This window comes from Oncorhynchus clarkii, chromosome 18 (assembly GCF_045791955.1).
Source record: "Oncorhynchus clarkii lewisi isolate Uvic-CL-2024 chromosome 18, UVic_Ocla_1.0, whole genome shotgun sequence".
Lineage (NCBI taxonomy): Eukaryota > Metazoa > Chordata > Actinopteri > Salmoniformes > Salmonidae > Oncorhynchus > Oncorhynchus clarkii.
Window position 1 is genome coordinate 71,512,347 of NC_092164.1, and position 27,542 is coordinate 71,539,888.

Sequence of the window (27,542 nt, forward strand, 5' to 3'; positions counted from 1 at the left end):
AACACAATAGATACGGTAGGAGAAAATGCAAAGAAAAACCAAACAGAATTGTTTTTTTTAAGAGACCATCCTCTTAGAAATTCAAGAGAAAGATCATATTGAAAATTTGCTCCCTGGATGGATGCAATCCACAGCGTGTCAGCAGTCTATGTCTAACGTTTCAGGCTTGTAACGTCAAAAATGAAAAAGAAATTACAGTTTTAGTTGAGGGACACAGTCTTGGAAATTCGTGTTTGAAGACATTAAGCACCTGCTAAAATAGGTTTCCTATTGAACATACTTCTTTCTGAAATATTATAGTTTGATTACATTTTAGGGTATCTGAGGAGTAAATAGAAACGTATTTTGACTTGTTGAAACAAAGGCCATTTCAATGCTAGCCTATGGGATATACAAATAGATATGACCCAGATTGCAGTTCCTATGGCTTCCACTAGATGTCAACAGTCTTTAGAAAGGGTTTCAGGCTTGTTTTTTTTTTTAAATTAGCAAGTAGTTGGAAAAACTACAACGTGTCTCTCATTAGAAAAGTAGTCTTGTTGGTGCGTGAATGAGGTGCACGCTCAAAGTTATTTAAGTTCCACTATTGAACATATTATTCTCCCTCTTAACCATTCAAACTGGACTCGCTCATTAAACATTCAAGATGGTCTCGATCATTAAACATTCAAGATGATCTCGATCATTTAACATTCAAGCTGGTCTCAATCATTAATCACTCAAGCTGGTGTCACTCATGAGCTGGTCACGCTCATTAGCCATTCAAGCTGGTCTTGCTCATTAACCATTGAAGCTGGACTCGCTCATGAGCTGGTCACGCTCATTAACCATTCAAGCTGGACTCGCTAATTAACCATTCAAGCTGGTCTCGCTCATTAACCATTCAAGCTGGTCTCACTCATGAGCTGGTCTCACTCATTAGCCATTAAAGCTGGACTTGCTCATTAAATATTCAAGCTGGTCTCACTCATTAACCAATCAAGCTGGTCTCGCTCATTAACCATTCAAGCTGGTCTCGCTCAATAGCTGGTGTCGCTCATTAACCATTCAAGCTGGACTCGCTCATTAACAATACAATCTGGACTTGCTCATTAACCATTAAAGCTGGTCTGAATCATTAAAGATTCAAGCTGGACTTGCTCATTAACCATTCAAGCTGGTCTCCGTCAATAGCTGGTCTCCCTCATTAACCATTCAAGCTGGTCTCCCTCATTAACCATTCAAGCTGGTCTCCCTCATTAACCATTCAAGCTGGTCTCCCTCATTAACCATTCAAGCTGGTCTCCCTCATTAACCATTCAAGCTGGTCTCCCTCATTAACCATTCAAGCTGGACTAGCTCATTAACCATTCAAGCTGGTCTCCCTCATTAACCATTCAAGCTGGTCTCCCTCATTAACCATTCAAGCTGGTCTCCCTCATTAACCATTCAAGCTGGTCTCCCTCATTAACCATTCAAGCTGGTCTCCCTCATTAACCATTCAAGCTGGTCTCCCTCATTAACCATTCAAGCTGGACTAGCTCATTAACCATTCAAGCTGGTCTCCCTCATTAACCATTCAAGCTGGTCTCCCTCATTAACCATTCAAGCTGGTCTCCCTCATTAACCATTCAAGCTGGTCTCCCTCATTAACCATTCAAGCTGGACTCGCTTAAAACTGGACCATTGAAACTGTACTCTCTCTTTCGCTTCTTGTCTCTCATCTCTCTCCCTCTTCTTGTCTCTCTCCCTCTTCTCTTCTCTCTATCTCTTCTTGTCTCTGTCTCTCTCTTTCACCCATTCTCTCTCTCTCCCTCTAGAGAGTGGGATTAAGACGGATCGTACAGCAGAACAATCAATACCAGTCATCCCTCTGGCACTCTCCAAAATTATCTCTATCTCTGTCACACACACACACACACACACACACACACACATACACACAGTTCAACAGGTTGACATAAAAAGCACAAGCTCTCTTCTCTACCTGTCAAAACCACCTGTCTTCTCCCAGAGTTTTAAATCCAAAAAGACAGTCACTAAATCCCTGCTCCAGCTAGCTCCTGTGAGAGAAACTTTTTTTTTTTGGGGGGGGGGGGGGACGCAGACGACATTAGCTGTCACCTTTTGGCTCCCTACTTTCATTGATGCAGCTGAGGGGAGTTTTTATGGCGGCGCACCGGTGTGACAGGTGTAGTTTGTGGTCCGGGCACGTTCGCCAGAGTTCATAAAGGTTCTGCTGTAAATATATTCTGGGCTGGCCAAGTGTCACATCATAGGAATGAAGACAGATTCCGCTGTAAATATATTCTGGGCTGGCCAAGTGTCACATCATAGGAATGAAGACAGGTTCCGCTGTAAATATATTCTGGGCTGGCCAAGTGTCACCTCATAGGAATGAAGACAGGTTCCGCTGTAAATATATTCTGGGCTGGCCAAGTGTCACATCATAGGAATGAAGACAGGTTCCGCTGTAAATATATTCTGGGCTGGCCAAGTGTCACCTCATAGGAATGAAGACGGGACCTGCATGATGAATAGGACTCAGCTCGCACACACGCCTACACAATCGTGCACACACACAGTCACACAGACTTCAATATCCTTGAGATTAAGATGTATTAGAAACAGACTAGCCTAGAATGCTGAAACTCCAATACCACCCTCTCAGGTTAGTATAAAGCTATCTCTCACGTCTTCCATCCCTCCCTCCATCCCTCCCTCTCAGGTTAGTATAGAGCTCTCCCTCCCTCCCTCCCTCCCTCCCTCCCTCCCTCCCTCCCTCCCTCCCTCCCTCCCTCCCTCTCAGGTTAGTATAGAGCCCTCCCTCCCTGCTTCTCTGGTTAGTATAGATCTCTCTCTCGTGCCCTCCCTCCCTCCCAATCAGGTTAGTGTAGAGCCCTCCCTCCCTCCCTCCCTCCCTCCCTCCCTCCCTCCCTCCCTCCCTCCCTCCCTCACAGGTTAGTGTAGAGCTCTCCCTCCCTCCCTCCCTCCCTCCCAATCAGGTTAGTGTAGAGCTCTCTCTCACACCCTCCCTCCCTCCCAATCAGGTTAGTATAGAGCTCTCACACCCTCCATCCCTCCCTCCCTCCCAGGTTAGTATAGAGCTCTCTGTCCCTCCCTCCCTCCTAACTGTTATCAGACAGTGTGTGTAGTATCTATAATATAATAACTGTTATCAGTGTTTGGACTATCTATAGTGTGTGTGTGTTGGGTCAGGACTTGGTGCAGGTCAAGCAGTGACCCAGATCAAACAAACACACACTGACAAGATAAGCAGAAGCTCTGGGAAGACAGATGACGTCTCCACCATCTAACCCTCACTACGTCAGAGAATGGACGTCTCCAATATCTAACCCCCACTACCTCAGAGAATGGACATCTCCACTATCTAACCCCCACTACCTCAGAGAATGGACGTCTCCACTATCTAACCCCCACAACCTCAGAGAATGGACATCTCCACTATCTAACCCCCACTACCTCAGAGAATGGACGTCTCCACTATCTAACCCCCACTACCTCAGAGAATGGACATCTCCACTATCTAACCCCCCCTACCTCAGAGAATGGACGTCTCCACTATCTAACCCTCACTACGTCAGAGAATGGACGTGTTCACTATCTAACCCCCACTACCTCAGAGAATGGATGTCTCCACCATCTAACCCCCACTAGGTCAGAGAATGGATGTCTCCACTATCTAACCCCCACTACGTCAGAGAATGGATGTCTCCACTATCTAACCCCCACTACCTCAGAGAATGGATGTCTCCACTATCTAACCCCCACTACCTCAGAGTATGGATGTCTCCACTATCTAACCCCCAATACCTCAGAGAATGGACGTCTCCACTATCTAACCCCCACTACGTCAGACAATGGATGTCTCCACTACCTAACCCCCACTACGTCAGAGAATGGACATCTTCACTATCTAACCCCCACTACGTCAGAGAATGGACGTCTCCACTATCTAACCGCCACTACGTCAGAGAATGGACATCTTCACTATCTAACCCCCAATACCTCAGAGAATGGACGTCTCCACTATGTCAGAGAATGGACGTCTCCACTACGTCAGAGAAAGGACATCTTCACTATCTAACCCCCACTACGTCAGAGAATGGACATCTCCATTCTTTAACCCCCAATACCTCAGAGAATGGACGTCTCCACTCTCTAACCCCCAATACCTCAGAGAATGGACGTCTCCACTATGTCAGAGAATGGACTACTCCACTATCTAACCCCAATACCTCAGAGAATGGACATCTCCACTATTTAAACCCCACTACCTCAGAGAATGGACGTCTCCACTCTCTAACCCCCAATACCTCAGAGAATGGACGTCTCCACTATGTCAGAGAATGGACTACTCCACTATCTAACCCCAATACCTCAGAGAATGGACATCTCCACTATCTAAACCCCACTACTTCAGAGAATGGACGTCTCCACTATCTAAACCCCACTACGTCAGAGAATGGACGTCTCCACTATGTCAGAGAATGGACGTCTCCACTATGTCAGAGAATGGACGTCTCCACTATCTAAACCCCAATACATCAGAGAATGGACGTCTCCACTATCTAAACCCCACTACGTCAGAGAATGGATGTCTCCACTATCTAAACCCCACTACTTCAGAGAATGGACGTCTCCACTATCTAAACCCCACTACGTCAGAGAATGGATGTCTCCACTATGTCAGAGAATGGACGTCTCCACTATCTAAACCCCAATACATCAGAGAATGGACGTCTCCACTATCTAACCCCAAAACGTCAGAGAATGGAGTCATTCTGCTATGCAGTCGTAGTCATTAAAACATCTCTGGGATAGGGTCCAGTTTCCTAAATGTACGCCTGACTGACGTGCCCAAAGTAAACTGCCTGTTACTCGGGATACGGATCAGGATAGGCATATAATTGGTATCATTGGATAAAAAACGATTTGCAGTTTCTAAAACTATTAAAACAATGTCTGAAACTATAACAGAATTTATATGTCAGGCGAAAATCTGAAGAATAAACAACCAGATATATATTTTTGAGGTCCCAGGCTCTTAAAATGGAAACCTATTGTTCCTTTGTAAATCTGTCTACCATATTGCAATTAATATGGCTCCCACTAGATGGCAACAGTCTTTATTGGAGGTTTCAGGCTTGTGTTTTGAAAAACAAGCAAGAATTTTGAGTTTTGGTTAGGACACCACCTGAGCAATATCAGTCTTTCGGCGTGCGCTTACTAATTTTGATTTCCTATTGAACATACTACTTTCCATATGAAATATTAAAGTTTATTTACATTTTAGAGTAACTGAGGACTAAAAAGAAACGTAATTTGACTTGTTTGGACAAAGTTTAGCGGTAGCTAACTTCTCTCCCCCTTTCTCTCTCCCTGTATCCCTTCCTCCCATCCTCCCTCCTTCTCTTCCCCTTTCTCTCTCCCTGTATCCCTTCCTCCCATCCTCCCTCCTTCTCTCCCCCTTTCTCTCTCCCTGTATCCCTTCCTCCCATCCTCCCTCCTTCTCCCCCCTTTCTCTCTCCCTGTATGCCTTCCTCCCATCCTCCCTCCTTCTCTCCCCCTTTCTCTCTCCCTGTATCCCTTCCTCCCATCCTCCCTCCTTCTCTCCCCCTTTCTCTCTCCCTGTATCCCTTCCTCCCATCCTCCCTCCTTCTCTCCCCCTTTCTCTCTCCCTGTATCCCTTCCTCCCATCCTCCCTCCTTCTCTCCCCTTTTCTCTCTCCCTGTATCCCTTCCTCCCATCCTCCCTCCTTCTCTCCCCCTTCCACCTCTCTCCTGGTTAATTAAAGTGATTGATTAATCGACTAAGGTCCTGAGCATCTTAACAATTCTCTCCTCATTAAACCATTAAAGGAAGACGACAACAGAGGTCAAGGTTACTCTGGTAACACGGCTATTCCCACGGAAATAACAACAGCAAGGCCCAAATGGGACCCTGTACCATCGGAACAACTCCCTGGAAACAAACCCAGTGACGAGGTCCAGTTGTTACTGGAATCCGTTGCAACCTTTTCAAAATGGCAGCTTGTTGCAGGTAGTTGGATCTGATCAAACAGAAAGCTTGTTGCAGGTAGTTGGATCTGATCAAACAGAAAGCTCGTTGCAGCTAGTTGGATCTGATCAAACAGAAAGCTTGTTGCAGGTAGTTGGATCTGATCAAACAGAAAGCTTGTTGCAGCTAGTTGGATCTGATCAAACAGAAAGCTCGTTGCAGCTTGTTGGATCTGATCAAACAGAAAGCTTGTTGCAGCTAGTTGGATCTGATCAAACAGAAAGCTCGTTGCAGCTTGTTGGATCTGATCAAACAGAAAGCTCGTTGCAGCTAGTTGGATCTGATCAAACAGAAAGCTCGTTGCAGCTTGTTGGATCTGATCAAGCAGAAAGCTTGTTGCAGCTAGTTGGATCTGATCAAACAGAAAGCTCGTTGCAGCTTGTTGGATCTGATCAAACAGAAAGCTCGTTGCAGCTAGTTGGATCTGATCAAACAGAAAGCTTGTTGCAGGTAGTTGGATCTGATCAAACAGAAAGCTCGTTGCAGCTAGTTGGATCTGATCAAACAGAAAGCTCGTTGCAGCTAGTTGGATCTGATCAAACAGAAAGCTTGTTGCAGCTAGTTGGATCTGATCAAACAGAAAGCTCGTTGCAGCTAGTTGGATCTGATCAAACAGAAAGCTCGTTGCAGCTAGTTGGATCTGATCAAACAGAAAGCTCGTTGCAGCTAGTTGGATCTGATCAAACAGAAAGCTCGTTGCAGCTAGTTGGATCTGATCAAACAGAAAGCTTGTTGCAGCTAGTTGGATCTGATCAAACAGAAAGCTCGTTGCAGCTAGTTGGATCTGATCAAACAGAAAGCTCGTTGCAGCTAGTTGGATCTGATCAAACAGAAAGCTCGTTGCAGCTAGTTGGATCTGATCAAACAGAAAGCTCGTTGCAGCTAGTTGGATCTGATCAAACAGAAAGCTCTTTGCAGCTAGTTGGATCTGATCAAACAGAAAGCTCGTTGCAGCTAGTTGGATCTGATCAAACAGAAAGCTCGTTGCAGCTAGTTGGATCTGATCAAACAGAAAGCTCGTTGCAGCTAGTTGGATCTGATCAAACAGAAAGCTCGTTGCAGCTAGTTGGATCTGATCAAACAGAAAGCTCGTTGCAGCTAGTTGGATCTGATCAAACAGAAAGCTTGTTGCAGCTAGTTGGATCTGATCAAACAGAAAGCTCTTGCGGAAAAGGGGTAAAATCTACTTTCCCACAACACCTGATCCAGGAAGTGATTCAGAAGATCAAATGGAATGGCATAGTATCAGGGCTCAACCTCAAACGTGTAAACTGGCCTCTGGTGTGAAGAGAGAGTGAAGAGAGAGTGAAGAGAGAGTTAACACACACACACACACACACACTCAGAGACCCATGTCCCAACCCCCAACACACACAGTGAGGAGAGTTAAATGAACAGAGGTATTGATTGAAGAGGACAGTAGTGCTGAAGTCTCAGGCTTGTTTCTCTGCTCCAGGACTCTCTTCAGAAATGCATTAAAGGTCATTAAACATGATTAACAAGTACTTAAAATACAAAAGAGAGCAACCATTTAGGAAGGGGGTAAAATGGACCCCTAGAGGTTCCGGGGCGCAGATGATATTTGGGTTCTAGTTTTGCTTTCAAAATGGCAACTTATTCCCTGTTATAGTGGACTACTGTTGACCTGGGACAACAGACCTGTTATACTGCTGTTAACCTGGGACAACAGACCTGTTATACTACTGTTGACCTGGGACAACAGACCTGTTATAGTGGACTACTGTTGACCTGGGACAACAGACCTGTTATAGTGGACTACTGTTGACCTGGGACAACAGACCTGTTATACTGCTGTTGACCTGGGACAACAGACCTGTTATACTACTGTTGACCTGTGACAACAGACCTGTTATAGTGGACTACTGTTGACCTGGGACAACAGACCTGTTATACTACTGTTGACCTGGGACAACAGACCTGTTATAGTGGACTACTGTTGACCTGGGACAACAGGTCTGTTATACTACTGTTGACCTGGGACAACAGACCTGTTATACTACTGTTGACCTGGGACAACAGGCATGTTATACTACTGTTGACCTGGGACAACAGACCTGTTATACTGCTGTTGACCTGGGACAACAGACCTGTTATACTACTGTTTACCTGGGACAACAGACCTGTTATACTACTGTTGACCTGGGACAACAGACCTGTTATAGTGGACTACTGTTGACCTGGGACAACAGACCTGTTATACTGCTGTTGACCTGGGACAACAGACCTGTTATACTACTGTTGACCTGGGACAACAGACCTGTTATTCTACTGTTGACCTGGGACAAAAGACCTGTTATACTACTGTTGACCTGGGACAACAGACCTGTTATACTACTGTTGACCTGGGACAACAGACCTGTTATACTACTGTTGACCTGGGACAACAGACCTGTTATACTACTGTTGACCTGGGACAACAGACCTGTTATACTACTGTTGACCTGGGACAAAATACCTGTTATACTACTGTTGACCTGGGACAACAGACCTGTTATACTACTGTTGACCTGGGACAACAGGTCTGTTATACTACTGTTGACCTGGGACAACAGACCTGTTATAGTGGACTACTGTTGACCTGGGACAACAGACCTGGTATACTACTGTTGACCTGGGACAACAGACCTGTTATACTACTGTTGACCTGGGACAAAGGCAGCCATGTTGTGCTGGAACGCACACCTCACTTCTGCTTTTACAGGGGAGGTGATGACGCAACGCAGAGTAATCAGAAAATAATAGCAGACACCTGCCGGAGGCCATAACCTCTACTACACTATAATACTACAGACAGTATGCTACTACAGACACTATGATACTACACAGATAGGTATCAATGTTACAAATCAATGTGACATATCAATGTGACATATCAATGTATATCAATGATAGATATCAATGTGATATCAATGTATATCAATGATATATATCAATGTATATCCATGTGACATATCAATGTAAATCCATGTGACATATCAATGTGACATTTCAATGTATATCCATGTGACATATCAATATATATCCATGTAACATATCAATGTGACATATCAATGTATATCAATGTGACATATCAATGTGACATATCAATGTAACATATCAATGTGACATATCAATGTATATCAATGTGACATATCAATGTGACATATCAATGTATATCCATGTGACATATCAATGTGACATATCAATGTGACATATCAATGTGACATATCAATGTATATCAATGTGACATGTCAATGTGACATATCAATGTGACATATCAATGTAACATATCAATGTGACATATCAATGTATATCAATGTGACATATCAATGTGACATATCCATGTGACATATCAATGTAACATATCAATGTGACATATCAATGTATATCAATGTGACATATCAATGTGACATATCAATGTGACATATCAATGTGACATATCAATGGGACATATCAATGTGACATATCAATGTGACATATCAATGTGACATATCAATGTGACATATCAATGGGACATATCAATGGGACATATCAATGTGACATATCAATGTGACATATCAATGTGACATATCAATGGGACATATCAATGTGACATATCAATGTGACATATCAATGGGACATATCAATGTGACATATCAATGGGACATATCAATGGGACATATCAATGTGACATATCAATGGGACATATCAATGTGACATATCAATGGGACATATCAATGTGACATGTCAATGTGACATATCAATGTGACATACTAAAGGGACTTTCTGGATGGTTTAATGTAATGTAATAATACACCATATACCCTCTGTTTGTAATATATCAATCAGTGTGAATGAAATATGACAGGGACACTGTTAGACACAATCAGTATGTTTGCAATATGACAGGGACACTGACAGACACAAAATCTCCAACACTCTATACCCCTTAAATATATTAAAGTATATAAAATATGACAAAGCGAAAACATTCCAACCCCCCAAAAAATGATACAGACAATTGATCCTGTTACAGTGAGATGAAATAGGAGTTCTAAAAGCAGAGGAAATCCTTGGCCCTTCTCTTCACTGTCACCTCTCTCCTCTCCGGCTCTCCCTCTCTGCTCCTTAGCTTGACTGATGTGACGCGGCCTGTAACAAAGTACCACGCGAACGAGTAGCCAATCTCAGAGGCCGGCACCAGGTGATGTGAGCCCGGGAGATAATGTTCTGTTCAAGTGTCTCTCTGCGGGGCGAGGAAAAAGTTAATCGTTGCCGGTTGCGATTTTGATCGATGGTGTGTGGCAGATTGAGTCCTCAACCAGGCAAGGCACAATAAATCCTGACTCAGACAAACAGAGATTGAGGTCTGTTGGGGAGTGACTGGAAAAGACAGCTATTGATTGGAGGTGGGCGTGCCAGGGGGGGAGGCGGCTAGTGGACCCAATTGGCCAAACAATAGTTTTGAACGCGCAACGCTGACTTGGCAGAAATATAAAGTGATTGAAGGCTGGGAAATAGAGGAGGGGAGGAAGGGGGAGAGAGAGAGAGTAGAATAGGGAGAGGAGAAGAGGGTTGACAAGGTGTGTGTGTTGGGGGGGAGAGGGTTGTAGATCAACTGTTTCATGAAGTAAAAGTTAATTTTCTCTCTCCAGGGTCTAGAGAGAACTCAACATTGTGAATAGGATATATGATCTGCAGTGAGAGATGAGACAAACAGAAATGCCTTGGTGGTGAAGCCAGAGGGATATTCCTGATTGCATTGAGAACCTCATATAGACATTTCTTGCATCAATATAACCCAAAGTCTTGGGGCGGGGGCCTCTCCTCTCCATTTCCGAACAAAAGATAATGTACCTAAAGACAAAAAAAAATAGTAAAGAACAGGAAATTGTGCACAGGAAATGGTGCAGAAACGTTGATGGTTAGACATGGTACGGTGAGTAACTAGATGACTCGTGGTGTCTGATGCGTAAACATGCCGGACTAGACAGAGACGAAAAGGGCTATGAGACAATATGTTCCTTTTGGCATGTGACTCTTCCTGGCAACGCCCCCCAAAAAATCTACAACACAGTTCTCTTTAAGACAATAGTCTCTTTAAAAGCTTTTCGCCTTTACAAATCACGTCCAATCTATTTCATTTACAAACAGGTAGACTCCGATCAAGTTGTAGGAACATCTCAAGGACGATCAACGGAAACAGGCAGAACCTGAGCTCATTTTGGAGTTTCATATCAAAGGGTCTGAATACTTACGTAAATAATTATGTTTATTATTTTTAATAAATTTGTTCAAAATTCTGTAAAACCTGTTTTTTTGCTTTGTCATTACGGAGTGTAGAACCTGTTTTTTCTTCATTTTAGAAACAGTAACGTAACAAACTGAGGAAGATATTCAAGGGTTCCTAATACCTTCTGAATGCACTGCATATGCTGTATGTACATATATATATCCAGTCTCCGTCACATTACGGTGCCAGTCTGCATTTGTTATTGATGTGATTATCTATGACGCTTATCAGAGAAACATTATCAATGCTCTGTGAGCCATCTCACTGCCATCCCTCCCTGGCTCACTGTCAACTCAAAAGTAGTTGTTTGTTGTTGTTGTGATAGTGTATCTGAATGTGATGGGCAGCATTCATTTTTGCAGGTAGTTCATGATCATTGATTCAGGTTGAAAGACACTGATGTGTTTCGAACAAAGGTCTTTGTCGAAGCTCTGAAAATGTACCTGAAGTTGCTATAGTATAATAATGGCCTTCTCCTCTATATTAACTATACTATCATAACAGTTTTTTATTTTATTTTTTATTTCACCTTTATTTAACCAGGTCGGCCAGTTGACAACAAGTTCTCATTTACACCTGCGACCTGGCCAAAGATGAAGCAAAGCAGTGTGACATAAACAACAACACAGAGTTACACATGGAATAAACAAACAGTCAAAAATACAGTAGAAAACGTCTATATACAGTGTGTGCAAACGAAGTAAGGAGGTTAGGCAATAAATAGGCCAATAGTGGTGACATAATTACAATGTATCAATTAATACTGAAGTGATAGATGAGCAGATGATGATGTAGAAATACTGGTGTACAAAAGAGCAAACAAAGTAAATAAAAACAATATGGGGATGAGGTAGTTAGGTAGATTGAATAACAATATGGGGATGAGGTAGTTAGGTGGGCTATTTACAGATGGGCTATGTACAGCTGCAGCGATCGGTTAGCTGCTCTGACAGCTGGTGCTTAAAGTTAGTGATGGAGATATGAGTCTCCAACTTCAGTGATTTTTGCAGTTTGTTCCAGTCATTGGCAGCAGAGAACTGGAAGGACAAGCGGCCAAAGGGGGTGTTGGCTTTGGGGGTGACCAGCGGAATATACCTGATGGAGCGCGTGCTACGGGTGGGTTATATTGCTCACTTTGCGTTAAAATGAGTACCTCTTGGCTTCAGAATGGTCAAGTTTTTATTAGACAATTATACCAGACGATCCCTACTCAGACTCAATATCGCAATAATAAGTAGGAGGATGGGAGAGAGGTCGAAAGAAAGGAAGATAGAGTGAGTGATTAGATGTGTATATATATAGAGAGACAGAGCAAATGAGTGAGACAGCAATAGAGCGAGAGACAGAGAGAAATATACATTAACAGCGATAGAGAAGGTGCGCAAGAGACAGAAAGATATAGAGATAAGAGAGAGAGAGAGAGAGAGAGAGAGAGAGAGAGAGAGAGAGAGAGAGAGAAAGAAAGAGAGAGAGAGAGAGAGAGAGAGAGAGAGAGAGAGAGAGAGAGAGAGAGAGAGAGAGAAAAACGTTATTGGAGTCCTATGGCCACAGTGACAGAGTATGTGACCAGCCTACCAATGCCTCTATGAATTATGGGAGCAGCAAAACGCTTATTTAAGTCCAGTATTGGAGAAATGGTTCAGTCACAGCCCTGTGTCTAGCCCTGGTGTAGAGTATAACCCTGTCTAGTCCTGGTGTAGAGTACAACCCTGTCTAGTCCTGGTGTAGAGTGCAGCCCTGTCTAGTTCTGGTGTAGTGTACAGCCCTGGTGTAGAGTACAGCCCTGTCTAGTCCTGGTGTAGAGTACAGCCCTGTCTAGTCCTGGTGTAGTGCACAGCCCTGGTGTAGAGTACAGCCCTGTCTAGTCCTGGTGTAGAGTACAGCCCTGTCTAGAGTATGGCTTTGTTATGGAAGGTTTGGGAACCACTTCCTTTTAGGTGGTTGGATTTTGATAATTAGTGGGTCTCTCTCTCTCTCTCTCTCTCTCTCTCTCTCTCTCTCTCTCTCTCTCTCTCTCTCTCTCTCTCTCTAAAGTATGTAGCTACAGAATTGTGACACTTGGGAGATGACAGGACACTCAGATCCTAGGACATATTATATCTTGTCCTTTATATGTTAAATGTTATATGTTATATGTTATATGTTATAATTTATATGTTATACTTTATATGTTATATGTTGTACTTTTTATGTTATATGTTGTACTTTATATGTTATATGTTGTACTTTATTTGTTATATGTTATAATTTATATGTTATACCTTATATGTTATATATTATATGTTATATGGTAATTATTATATATTATATGTTATACTTTAAATGTTATATGTTATATATTATATGTTATACTTTAAATGTTATATGTTATATGTTATATATTATATGTTATATGTTATATGTTATATGTTATACTTTAAATGTTATATGTTATATGTTATACTTTATATGTTATATGTTATATATTATATGTTATATGTTATATGTTATATGTTATGCTTTATATGTTATATGTTATATATTATATTTTATATGTTATATGTTATATGTTATATGTTATACTTTATATGTTATATGTTATATATTATATGTTATATGTTATATGTTATATGTTATACTTTATATGTCATATGTTATATATTATATTTTATATGTTATACTTTATATGCTATATGTTATACTTTATATGTTATATGTTATATCTTATATGTTATATATGATATGTTATGTGTTATATATTATATGTTATACTTTATATGTTATATGTTATACTTTATATGTTATATGTTATATGTTATATATTATATGTTATATGTTATATATTATATGTTATATATTATATGTTATACTTTATATGTTATTTGTTATATATTATATGTTCTATATTATATGTTATACTTTATATGTTGTATGTTATATATTATATGTTATATGTTATACTTTATATGCTATATGTTATACTTTTTATGTTAAATGTTATGTATTATATGTTATATGTTATATGTTATACTTTATATGTTATATGTTATAAATGATATGTTATATGTTATATATGTCATATGTCATACTCTATATGTTATATGTTATACTCTATATGTTATATGTTATACTTTTTATGTTATATGTTATATATTATATGTTATATGTTATATTTTATATGTTATACTCTATATGTTATATGTTATATATTATATATGTTATATGTTATATCTTATACTTTACATGTTACATGTTATAATTTATATGTTATACTTTATATGGTATATGTTATATATTATATATGTTATATGTTATATCTTATACTTTACATGTTACATGTTATAATTTATATAATATACTTTATATGGTATATGTTATATGTTATATGTAATATGTTATATATTATATATGTTATGCTTTACATGTTACATGTTATAATTTATATGTTATACTCTATATGTTATATGTTATATATTATATATGTTATATGTTATATCTTATACTTTACATGTTACATGTTATAATTTATATGTTATACTCTATATGTTATATGTTATAATGTATATGCTATACTTTATATGTTATATGTTATATACTATATGTTATATGGTATATGTTATACTCTATATGTTATATGTTATATGTTATATGGTATATGTTATAGTCTATATGTTATATGTTATATGTTATATGTTATAATGTATATGCTATACTTTATATGTTATATGTTATATATTATATGTTATATGGTATATGTTATACTCTATATGTTATATGTTAAATAATATATGTTATATATTATATATGTTATATGTTATACTTTATATGTTATATGGTATACTCTATATGTTATATGTTATATGTTATATGTTATAATGTATATGCTATACTTTATATGTTATATGTTATATATTATATGTTATATGGTATATGTTATACTCTATATGTTATATGTTAAATAATATATGTTATATATTATATATGTTATATGTTATACTTTATATGTTATATGGTATACTCTATATGTTATATGTTATATATTATATGTTATATGTTATGTTATATTCTATATGTTTTATTTTATATGTTATATGTTATAATTTACATGTTATATTGTCAGAAAGAAAAAAGCAGAAACACTTGACTGCAACCCAGCCGACCCTCAACTTAGCCAACCATCAATCCAGCCAACCCTCAACCCAGCCAACCCTCAACCCAGCCAACCCTCAACCCAGCCAACCCAGCCAACCCAGCCAACCCTCAACCCATCCAACCCTCAACCCAGCCAACCCTCAACCCAGCCAACCCTCAACCCAGCCAACCCTCAACCCAGCCAACCCAGCCATCCCAGCCAACCCAGCCAACCCAGCCAACCCTCAACCCAGCCAACCCAGCCAACCCTCAACCCAGTCAACCCAGCCAACCCAGCCAACCCAGCCAACCCTCAACCCAGCCAACCCAGCCAACCGTCAACCCAGCCAACCCTCAACCCAGCCAACCCTCAACCCAGCCAACCTTCAACCCCCAACCCAGCCAACTCTCAACTCAGCCAACCCTCAACCCAGCCAACCCTCAACCCAGCCAACCCTCAACCCAGCCAACCCTAAACCCAGCCAACCCAGCCATCCCAGCCAACCCAGCCAACCCTCAACCCAGCCAACCCAGCCAACCCAGCTAACCCTCAACCCAGCCAACCCAGCCAACCCAGCCAACCCTCAACCCAGCCAACCCAGCCAACCCTCAACCGAGCCAACCCAGCCAACCCTCAACCCAGCCAACCCTCAACCCAGCCAACCCTCAACCCAGCCAACCCAGCCAACCCAGCCAACCCTCAACCCAGCCAACCCTCAACCCAGCCAACCCAGCCAACCCAGCCAACCCAGCCAACCCTCAACCCAGCCAACCCAGCCAACCCTCAACCCAGCCAACCCAGCCAACCCTCAACCCAGCCAACCCTCAACCCAGCCAACCCTCAACCCAGCCAACCCTCAACCCAGCCAACCCAGCCAACCCAGCCAACCCTCAACCCAGCCAACCCTCAACCCAGCCAACCCAGCCAACCCAGCCAACCCAGCCAACCCAGCCAACCCTCAACCCAGCCAACCCTCAACCCAGCCAACCCAGCCAACCCAGCCAACCCTCAACCCAGCCAACCCTCAACCCAGCCAACCCAGCCATCCCAGCCAACCCAGCCAACCCTCAACCCAGCCAACCCTCAACCCAGCCAACCCTCAACCCAGCCAACCCTCAACCCAGCCAACCCTCAACCCAGCCAGACACAATCAGTCAAATCAAAATGTATTTGTCACATTCTTCTTAAACAACAGGCTATTTAACTAACTATTTAACTAACTATTTAACTAACTATTTACCTAACTATTTAACTAACTATTTACCTAACTATTTACCTAACTATTTAACTAACTATTTACCTAACTATTTAACTAACTATTTAATTAACTAACTATTTAACTAACTATTTACCTAACTATTTAACTAACTATTTAACTAACTATTTAACTAACTATTTAACTAACTATTTACCTAACTATTTAACTAACTATTTAACTAACTATTTAACTAACTATTTAACTAACTATTTACCTAACTATTTAACTAACTATTTAACTAACTATTTAACTAACTATTTAACTAACTATTTAACTAACTATTTAACTATAATAACACATTTATACCCTGGTCCCGAGGTAACGTGTAGAATAACACATTTATACCCTGGTCCCGAGGTAACGTGTAAAATAACACATTTATACCCTGTTCCTGAGGTAACGTGTAAAATAACACATTTATACCCTGGTCCCGAGGGTAATACAAGTGTATTAGCTGTCTGTCACTCTGTCTTCCTCCTCCCTCGGCACCAAGAACCTGTCTGTCACTCTGTCTTCCTCCTCCCTCGGCACCAAGAACCTGTCTGTCACTCTGTCTTCCTCCTTCCTCGGCACCAAGAACCTGTCTGTCACTCTGTCTTCCTCCTCCCTCGGCACCAAGAACCTGTCTGTCACTCTGTCTTCCTCCTCCCTGGGCACCAAGAACCTGTCTGTCACTCTGTCTTCCTCCTCCCTCGGCACCAAGAACCTGCCTGTCACTCTGTCTTCCTCCTCCCTCGGCACCAAGAACCTGTCTGTCACTCTGTCTTCCTCCTCCCTGGGCACCAAGAATCTGTCTGTCACTCTGCCTTCCTCCTCCCTCGGCACCAAGAACCTGTCTGTCACTATGTCTTCCTCCTCCCTGGGCACCAAGAACCTGTCTGTCACTCTGTCTTCCTCCTCCCTGGGCACCAATAACCTGTCTGTCACTCTGTCTTCCTCCTCCCTGGGCACCAAGAACCTGCCTGCCTGCCTGCCTGCCTGCCTGCCTGTCTGTCTGTCTGTCTGTCTGTCTGTCTGTCTGTCTGTCTGTCTGTCTGTCTGTCTGTCTAGCTGTCTGTCTCAATGCCTGCCTGTCTGCCTGCCTACCGGTCTCCCTGTCTGCCTGTCTGCCTGCCTGCCTGTCTGCCTGCCTGTCTCCCTGCCTGCCTGCCTGACTGTCTCCCTGCCTGCCTGTCTCCCTGCCGGTCTCACTACCTGCCTGCCTCCCTGCCTGCCTGCCTCCCTGCCTGCCTGTCTCCCTACTTGCCTCCCTACCTGTCTCCCTGCCTGCCTGTCTCCCTACCTGTCTGTCTGTCTGTCTCCCTGCCTGTCTGTCTGTCTGTCTCCCTGCCTGCCTGTCTCCCTGTCTGTCTCCCTGCCTGCCTGCCTGTCTGTCTGTCTCCCTACCTGCTTGTCTCCCTGTATGTCTCCCTGTCTGTCACCCTGTTTGTCTGCCTGTCTGTCTGCCTGTCTGCCTGCCTGCCTGCCTGCCTGCCTGTCTGTCTGTCTGTCTGTCTGTCTGTCTGTCTGTCTGCCTGCCTGCCTGCCTGTCTCCCTGCCTGCCTGTCTCCCTGCCTGTCTGTCTGTATCCCTGTCTCCCTGCCTGTCTGTCTCCCTGCCTGTCTCCCTGCCTGTCTGTCTCCCTGTCTGTCTCCCTGCCTGTCTGTCTCCCTGTCCGTATGTCTGTCTCCCTGTCTGTCGGTCTGTCTGTCGGTCTGTCTCCCTGTCTGTCTCCCTGCCTGTCTCCCAGTCTCTCTCCCTGTCTGTCTGTCTGTCTCCCTGCCTGCCTGTCTCCCTGCCGGTCTCACTACCTGACTGTCTCCCTGCCTGCCTGCCTCCCTGCCTGTCTCCCTGCCTGCCTGCCTCTCTGCATGCCTGTCTCCCTGCCTGTCTGTCTGTCTGACTCCCTGCCTGCTTGTCTCCCTGTATGTCTCCCTGTCTGTCTCCCTGTTTGTCTGCCTGTCTGTCTGCCTGTCTGTCTGCCTGTCTGTCTGCCTGTCTGCCTGTCTGTCTGCCTGTCTGTCTGCCTATCTGTCTGTCTGTCTGTCTGTCTGTCTGTCTGTCTGTCTGCCTGCCATCTTGCCTCCCTACCTGTCTCCCTGCCTGCCTGTCTCCCTGCCTGTCTGTCTGTATCCCTGTCTCCCTGACTGTCTGTCTCCCTGCCTGCCTGTCTCCATGCCTGCCTGTCTGTCTCCCTGCCTGTCTCCCTGCCTGTCTGTCTCCCTGTCTGGCTCCCTGCCTGTCTGTCTCCCTGTCTGTATGTCTGTCTCCCTGTCTGTCGGTCTGTCTGTCGGTCTGTCTCCCTGTCTGTCTCACTGTCTGTCTCCCTGCCTGTCTCACTGTCTGTCTGTCTCCCTGTCTGTCTGTCTCCCTGTCTGTCTGTCTCCCTGTCTGTCTGTCTGTTTCCCTGCCTGACTGTCTCCATGCCTGTCTCCCTGCCTGTCTGTCTGTCTCCCTGCCTGTCTGTCTCCCTCTCTGTCTCCCTGTCTGTCTCCCTGCCTGTCTGTCTCCCTGTCTGTATGTCTGTCTCCCTTTCTGTCGGTCTGTCTGTCGGTCTGTCTCCCTGTCGGTCTGTCTCCCTGCCTGTCTCCCTGTCTGTCTCCCTGTCTGTCTCTCTGTCTGTCTCCCTGTCTCCCTGCCTGTCTCCCTGCCTGTCTGTCTCCCTGTCTGTCTCCCTGCCTGTCTGTCTCCCTGTCTGTATGACTGTCTCTCTGTCTGTCGGTCTCTCTGTCTATCGGTCTGTCTATCGGTCTGTCTGTCGGTCTGTCTCCCTGTCGGTCTGTCTCCCTGTCTGTCTCCCTGTCTGTCAGTCTGTCTGTCTCCCTGTCTGTCTCCATGTCTGTCTCCCTGCCTGTCTGTCTCCCTGTCTGTCTGTCTCCCTGTCTGTCTGTCTTTCTCCCTGCCTCCCTGCATGTCTGTCTTTCTCCCTGTCTCCCTTCCTGTCTGTCTCCATGCCTGTCTCCCTGCCTGTCTCCCTGCATGTCTCCCTGCCTGCCTGTCTGTCTCCCTGTATGTCTGTCTGCCTCCCTGTCTCCCTGCCTGCCTGTCTCCCTGCCTGCCTGTCTCCCTGTATCCCTGCCTGTCTCCCTGCATGTCTCCCTGTCTGTCTGTCTCCCTGCTTGTCTGTCTCCCTGTCTGTCTCCCTGCCTGTATGTCTCCCTGTCTGTCTCCATCCCTGTCTGTCTCCCTGCCTGTCTGTCGCCCTGTCTATCTGTCTGTCTCCATGTCTGTCTCCTTGCCTGTCTGTCTTTCTCCCTGCCTGCCTGTCTGTCTCCCTGCCTGTCTCCCTGCCTGCCTGTCTGTCTCCCTGTCTCCCTGCCTGTCTCCCTGCCTGTCTGTCTCCCTGTCTGTATGTCTGTCTCCCTTTCTGTCGGTCTGTCTGTCGGTCTGTCTCCCTGTCGGTCTGTCTCCCTGCCTGTCTCCCTGTCTGTCTCCCTGTCTGTCTCTCTGTCTGTCTCCCTGTCTCCCTGCCTGTCTCCCTGCCTGTCTGTCTCCCTGTCTGTCTCCCTGCCTGTCTGTCTCCCTGTCTGTATGACTGTCTCTCTGTCTGTCGGTCTCTCTGTCTATCGGTCTGTCTATCGGTCTGTCTGTCGGTCTGTCTCCCTGTCGGTCTGTCTCCCTGTCTGTCTCCCTGTCTGTCAGTCTGTCTGTCTCACTGTCTGTCTCCATGTCTGTCTCCCTGCCTGTCTGTCTCCCTGTCTGTCTGTCTCTCTGTCTGTCTGTCTTTCTCCCTGCCTCCCTGGCTGTCTGTCTGTCTGCCTGTCTCCCTTCCTGTCTGTCTCCATGCCTGTCTCCCTGCCTGTCTCCCTGCATGTCTCCCTGCCTGCCTGTCTGTCTCCCTGTATGTCTGTCTGCCTCCCTGTCTCCCTGCCTGCCTGTCTCCCTGCCTGCCTGTCTCCCTGTATCCCTGCCTGTCTCCCTGCATGTCTCCCTGTCTGTCTGTCTCCCTGCTTGTCTGTCTCCCTGTCTGTCTCCCTGCCTGTATGTCTCCCTGTCTGTCTCCATCCCTGTCTGTCTCCCTGCCTGTCTGTCGCCCTGTCTATCTGTCTGTCTCCATGTCTGTCTCCTTGCCTGTCTGTCTTTCTCCCTGCCTGCCTGTCTGTCTCCCTGCCTGTCTCCCTGCCTGCCTGTCTGTCTCCCTGTCTCCCTGCCTGTCTCCCTGCCTGTCTGTCTCCCTGTCTGTATGTCTGTCTCCCTTTCTGTCGGTCTGTCTGTCGGTCTGTCTCCCTGTCGGTCTGTCTCCCTGCCTGTCTGTCTCCTTGTCTGTCTGTCTCCCTGCCTGTATGTCTGTGTCCCTGCCTGTCTGTCTGTCTCCCTGCCTGTCTCCCTGCCTGCCTGTCTCCCTGTCTGTCTGTCTGTCTGTATGTCTGTCTGTCTGTCTCCCTGCCTGTCTGTCTCCCTGCATGTCTGTCTCCCTGCCTGCCTGTCTTCCTGCCTGTCTGTCTCCCTGCCTGTCTCCCTGCCTGCCTGTCTGTCTGTCTGTCTGTCTGTCTGTCTGTATGTCTGTCTGTCTGTCTCCCTGTCTGTCTGTTTCCCTGCCTGTCTGTCTCCATGCCTGTCTCCCTGCCTGTCTGTCTGTCTCCCTGCCTGTCTGTCTCACTCTCTGTCTCCCTGTCTGTCTCCCTGTCTGTCTCTCTGTCTGTCTCCCTGTCTCCCTGCCTGTCTCCCTGCCTGCCTGTCTTCCTGCCTGTCTGTCTCCCTGCCTGTCTCCCTGCCTGCCTGTCTGTCTGTCTGTCTGTCTGTATGTCTGTCTGTCTGTCTCCCTGCCTGTCTGTCTCCCTGCCTGTCTGTCTCCCTGCCTGTCTGTCTAACTGCATGTATGTTTCCCTGCCTGTTTGTCTCCCTGCCTGCCTGTCTTCCTGCCTGTCTGTCTCCCTGCCTGTCTCCCTGCCTGCCTGTCTGTCTGTCTGTCTGTCTGTCTGTCTGTATGTCTGTCTGTCTGTCTCCCTGCCTGTCTGTCTCCCTGCCTGTCTGTCTCCCTGCATGTCTGTTTCCCTGCCTGTCTGTCTCCCTGCCTGTCTCTCTCCCTGCCTGTCTTCCTGCCTGCCTGTCTGTCTCCCGCTTTTCTTGCACTCTTTACCCTTTGTAGTTTGTGAAACTAAACAATGTCTTTGTCTTGCGGGAATCTCCACAATGTTATTGCAATACATTATTTTGATACATTGTAAAAAATGCAGTATTTTTCCCGCCACTCTACCCCAGCCAGGTATTAATTGGGGGAAGGAAACAACAAATAAATAGCTTTGCATGTGTGGCTCCTTACCACAATCAATCAGTTTGACAAGAATAATCTCTGCAGAGAGAGAAGCTGGTGTGGATGGAGAGTCTTCCACTTTGGAAGATGAAGAATTTTATATGAGGATCATGTCTCTGTCAATTCAGAGTCTGACAGTGAGTTGGAAGAAGACGATGAGATTGACCCTCAGCTAGCCTCAGGACCAGCCTGTCAGCAACAAGCTCATCAGCAGCCTGCAGGAGGAGAAATACGGATGTCAATTTTTATTTATTTTATTGAATTGTATTCTTGCCCAAGGAACGAGCCACCCCGCAAGGCTGCCAATGGGATAAGGATGTCACAAGGGCCGACGCGGATGGCGGTTACACCAGGGCCGAGGCGGATGGCAGTTACTCATGTGCAGAACATAAAGTCTTGTTTTGAACTGTTCATCCCAGACACCATCCAGAAAATCATTCTGGCCTGAATTAATTTTGGAGGGAAGGGGTGTTTTGGAGAGAGATGGAAGGAGACCTAACTCATTAACATGCATATTAACTTTGCAGCTTATTCAGATCAGTGTGGAACAAGTGGGTGGATGGATAAAAGGGCGCCGACAGAGATGGTCGCCTCGTTTTGCGTTCTTAGGAAACTATGCAGTATTTTGTTTTTTTTATGCATTATTTCTTCCCCAGGAAATCTTAGGTTTTATTACATACAGTCGGGAGGAACTATTGGATATAAGAGCAACGTCAACTCACCAACAGTACAACCAGGAATACGACTTTCCCAAAGTAGATCCTCTCTTCGAACCACCACCAACGACAATGGAGCTGACCCAAAACAACGGCGACGCAGAAGGGGCAGACGGAGCTGCCTCCTGGTCAGGCTTCGTAAATGGGCACTTCGCTCACCGCTCCCGAGTACACTACTTTCCATTATCCAGTCCCTTAACAACAAGGTAGACGAAACTCGAGCAAGGGTTGCCTTCCAGAGAGACATCAGAGATTATAACGTTCTCTGTTTCACGGAAACATGGCTCACTCTGGATGTTGTCCGAGTCGGTTCAGCCACCGGGCTTCTCCATGCATCACGCCGACACAGATAAACACCTCTCTTGGAAGAGGAAGGTCGGGGGTGTATGCTTTATGATTAACAACTCATGGTGTGATCATAACAACACACAGGAACTCAAGTCCTTCTCACCCGATGTAGAATTCCTTAAAATCAAATGCCAGCCGTTATATGTACCCAGAGAAATATTGTAAATTATTGCTCGTCCCGGCTTATAGGCAGAAACAGAAACTCAAACAGGATGTACCAGTGACGAGAACCATTCAACACTGATCTGACCAATCGAAAGCCACGCTTCAAGATTGTTTTGATCACGCGGACTGGAATATGTTCCGGTCAGCCTCAGAGAATGACATTGATCCATACGCTGACTCGGTGAGCGTGTTTATAAATAAGTGCATTGGAGATGTTGTACCCACACTGTGATTATTGAAACCTACCCTACCAGAAACCGTGGATGGATGGTGGCATTCACAAAAAAACTGAAAGAGCGATCCACTGCCTGGTGATTTGGCTGAATATAAACAGTGTAGTTATTCCCTCCGCAAGGCAATCAAACAAGTGCCAGTACAGGGACAAGGTGGAGTCACAATTCAAAGGCTCAGACACGAGACATATGTGGCAGTGTCTACAGGAAATCACGGACATCAAAAACAAAAAAACGCCACGTCACAGATACCGACGTCACACTTCCAGACAAACTAAACACCTTCTTTGCCTGCTTTGAGGATAATACAGTGCCACCGTCGCGACTCGCTAACAAGGACTGCGCCCCTCTCCTGTGGCTGATGTGAGTAAAACATTGAAATGTACTAACACTCGCAAGGCTGCTGGCCCAGACGGCATCCCCAGCCCTGTCCTCAGAGCATGTTCAGACCTGCTGGCTTGTGTGTTTACGGACATATTCAATTGCTCTCTATCCCAGTCTGTTGTCCCCATATGCTTCAAGATGGTCACCATTGTTCCTGTACCCGAGAACGCAAAGATAACTGAACTAAACGGCTTACTTCTGTCATCATGAAGTGCTTTGAGAGACTAGTCAAGGATCATATCACCTCCACCTTACCGGCCACCCTAGACCCACTTGCTTACCGCCCCAATAGGTCCACAGATTACGCAATCGCAATCACACTGCACACTGCCCTAACCCATCTGGACAAGAGGAATACCTATGTAAGAATGCTGTTCAATGACTCCAGCTCAGAATTCAACACCATAGTACCCAAGCTCATCATTAAGCTGGAGGCCCTGGGTCTCAACCGTGCATGGCCACGCTGTCGTGGGTGAACAGGGAGAATAGGAGAGGGCTGAGCAGTGGACTGTGCAACTGGGTCCTGGAATTTCTGACGGACCGCCCCCAGGTGGTGAAGGTAGGAAACAACATCTCCACTTTGCTGACCCCCCCTTGGAGGATATGCCTCCAACTCGATCATCAAGTTTGCAGACAGCACACCAGTAATGGGTTTGATTACCAACAACGAAGAGGCAGCCTATAGGTGGGTGAGGGCACTCAGAGTGTGGTGTCAGGAAAACAACCTCTCACTCAACGTCAACAAAACAAAGGACATGATCATGGACTTCAGGAAACAGCAGAGGGAGCACCCCCCAATCCACATCGACGGGACAGCAGTAGAGAACCGCAGGGCTCTCCAGAGGGTAGTGAGGTCTGCACAACGCTTCACCGTGAGCAAACTACCTACCCTCCAGGACACCTAGAGCACCTGATGTTACAGGAAGGCCAAAAAGATCATCAAGGACAACAACCACCCGAGCCACTGCCTGTTCACCCTGTTACCATCCAGAAGGCGAGGTCAGTACAGGTGCATCAAAGCTGGAACCGAGAGACTGAAAAACAGCTTCTATCTCAAGGACATCAGGCTGCTAAACAGCCACCACTAACTCAGAGAGGCTGCTGCCTACATGGAGACTCAAATCACTGGACACTTTAATAAATGGATCACTAGCCACATTAATCATGTCTACATACTGTATCTTGCATTACTCATATCACATGTATGTACTGTATTTTATACCATCTATTGCATCTTGCCTATGCCGCTCGGCCATCGCTCATCCATATATTTATATGTAGATATTCTCATTCACCCCTTTAGATTTGTGTGTATAAGGTAGTAGTTGGGGAATTGTTAGATTACTTGTTAGATATTACTGAACTGTCGGAACTAGAAGAACAAGCATTTTGCTACACTCACATCTGCTAACCCTGTGTATGTTACCAATAACATCTGCTAACCATGTGTATGTTACCAATAACATCTGCTAACCATGTGTATGTTACCAATAACATCTGCTAACCATGTGTATGTTACCAATAACATCTGCTAACCATGTGTATGTGACCAATAACATCTGCTAACCATGTGTATGTGACCAATAACATCTGCTAACCATGTGTATGTGACCAATAACATCTGCTAACCATGTGACCAATAACATCTGCTAACCATGTGTATGTTACCAATAACATCTGTTTTGATTTATGCAGGTTCAGTGCCCTCTGCTCCTTCAGTCATTACATACCGTCTATACCCGCAAATTATGGAATCAAGATCTGGGCTGCATCATCATATGCGTGGAACCTTTAAGTGTTTATGGAAAGCCAGATGGAGGAGCCCCTGAGAAGAACCAAGGGATTCGGGTCATCTTGGAACTGACACAGGGACTCTGTGGCCACAACATCACATACAATAACTATTTTTTTCTTCTCACAAGCCAGGAGCTCATCAAGAGGAAGCTGACAATGGTAGGAACAGTACGAAAAAAAACAAGACAGAGCTTCCACCTCAGCTGTTGAATAAACTAGGCAGCGTAGCCTAGTGGTTAGAGCGTTGGACTTGTAACCGAAAGGGTTGCAAGATCAAATCCCCGAGCTGACAAAAAAAATCTGTCGTTCTGCCCCTGAACAAGGCAGTTAATCCACTGTTCCATGGCCGTCATTGAAAATAACAATTTGTTCTTTAACTGACTTGCCAAGTAACCATTTGTGTTCAAGGCAAATCAAAGTTCCAAAGAAAGGCAAAAATGTGGTACTCATGAGTACGCTGCATAGGGATGGGGAAATCTGGAACATCAATACTGTATACTGTCTATATTAACCATGTATACTGTATACTGCCTATATTAACCATGTATACTGTCTATATTAACCATGTATACTGTCTATATTAACCATGTATACTGTATACTGTCTATATTAACCATCTATACTGTATACTGTCTATATTAACCATGTATACTGTATACTGTCTATATTAACCATGTATACTGTCTATATTAACCATGTATACTGTCTATATTAACCATGTATACTGTATACTGTCTATATTAACCATGTATACTGTCTATATTAACCATCTATACTGTATACTGTATATATTAACCATGTATACTGTCTATATTAACCATGTATACTGTATACTGTCTATATTAACCATGTATACTGTCTATATTAACCATGTATACTGTATACTGTCTATATTAACCATGTATACTGTCTATATTAACCATGTATACTGTATACTGTCTATATTAACCATGTATACTGTATACTGTCTATATTAACCATGTATACTGTCTATATTAACCATGTATACTGTCTATATAAACCATATATACTGTCTATATTTACCTTCTATATTGTCTATATTAACAATGTATACTGTATACTGTCTATATTAACCATATATACTGTATACTGTCTGTATTAACCATGTATAATGTCTATATTAAACATCTATACTGTATACTGTCTATATTAACCATGTATACTGTCTATATTAACCATGTATACTGTATACTGCCTATATTAACCATGTATACTGTATACTGTCTATATTAACCATGTATACTGTATACTGTCTATATTAACCATGTATACTGTCTATATTAACCATCTATACTGTCTATATTAACCATGTATACTGTATACTGTCTATATTAACCATGTATACTGTCTATATTAACCATGTATACTGTCTATATTAACCATGTATACTGTCTATATTAACCATGTATACTGTCTATATTAACCATGTATACTGTATACTGTCTATATTAACCATGTATACTGTATACTGTCTATATTAACCATGTATACTGTCTATATTAACCATGTATACTGTATACTGCCTATATTAACCATCTATACTGTATACTGTCTATATTAACCATCTATACTGTATACTGCCTATATTAACCATCTATACTGTATACTGTCTATTTTAACCATATATACTGTCTATATTAACCATGTATACTGTATACTGCCTATATTAACCATGTATACTGTCTATATTAACCATGTATACTGTATACTGTCTATATTAACCATGTATACTGTCTATATTAACCATGTATACTGTCTATATTAACCATCTATACTGTCTATATTAACCATGTGTACTGTATACTGTCTATATTAACCATGTATACTGTATACTGTCTATATTAACCATGTATACTGTCTATATTAACCATGTATACTGTATACTGTCTATATTAACCATCTATACTGTATACTGTCTATATTAACCATGTATACTGTCTATATTAA

General features: G+C 43.9%; 2 protein-coding genes across 2 annotated transcripts in view; one reads left to right on the forward strand and one right to left on the reverse strand.

The window, feature by feature from the left end:
• Positions 1–27,542, reverse strand: part of LOC139372403 (CUB and sushi domain-containing protein 2-like) — a 773,740-nt gene that overhangs the window by 495,335 nt on the left and 250,863 nt on the right. The gene's annotated exons all lie outside the window — the stretch shown is intronic.
• LOC139373905 (b(0,+)-type amino acid transporter 1-like) overlaps positions 1–27,542 on the forward strand; it is a 115,937-nt gene that overhangs the window by 48,869 nt on the left and 39,526 nt on the right. Inside the window, exon 2 of the mRNA XM_071114996.1 lies at positions 15,432–16,609. Within this exon, the coding sequence (XP_070971097.1) occupies positions 15,432–16,609 (1,178 nt within the window). The remainder of the gene's footprint in view (positions 1–15,431; positions 16,610–27,542) is intronic.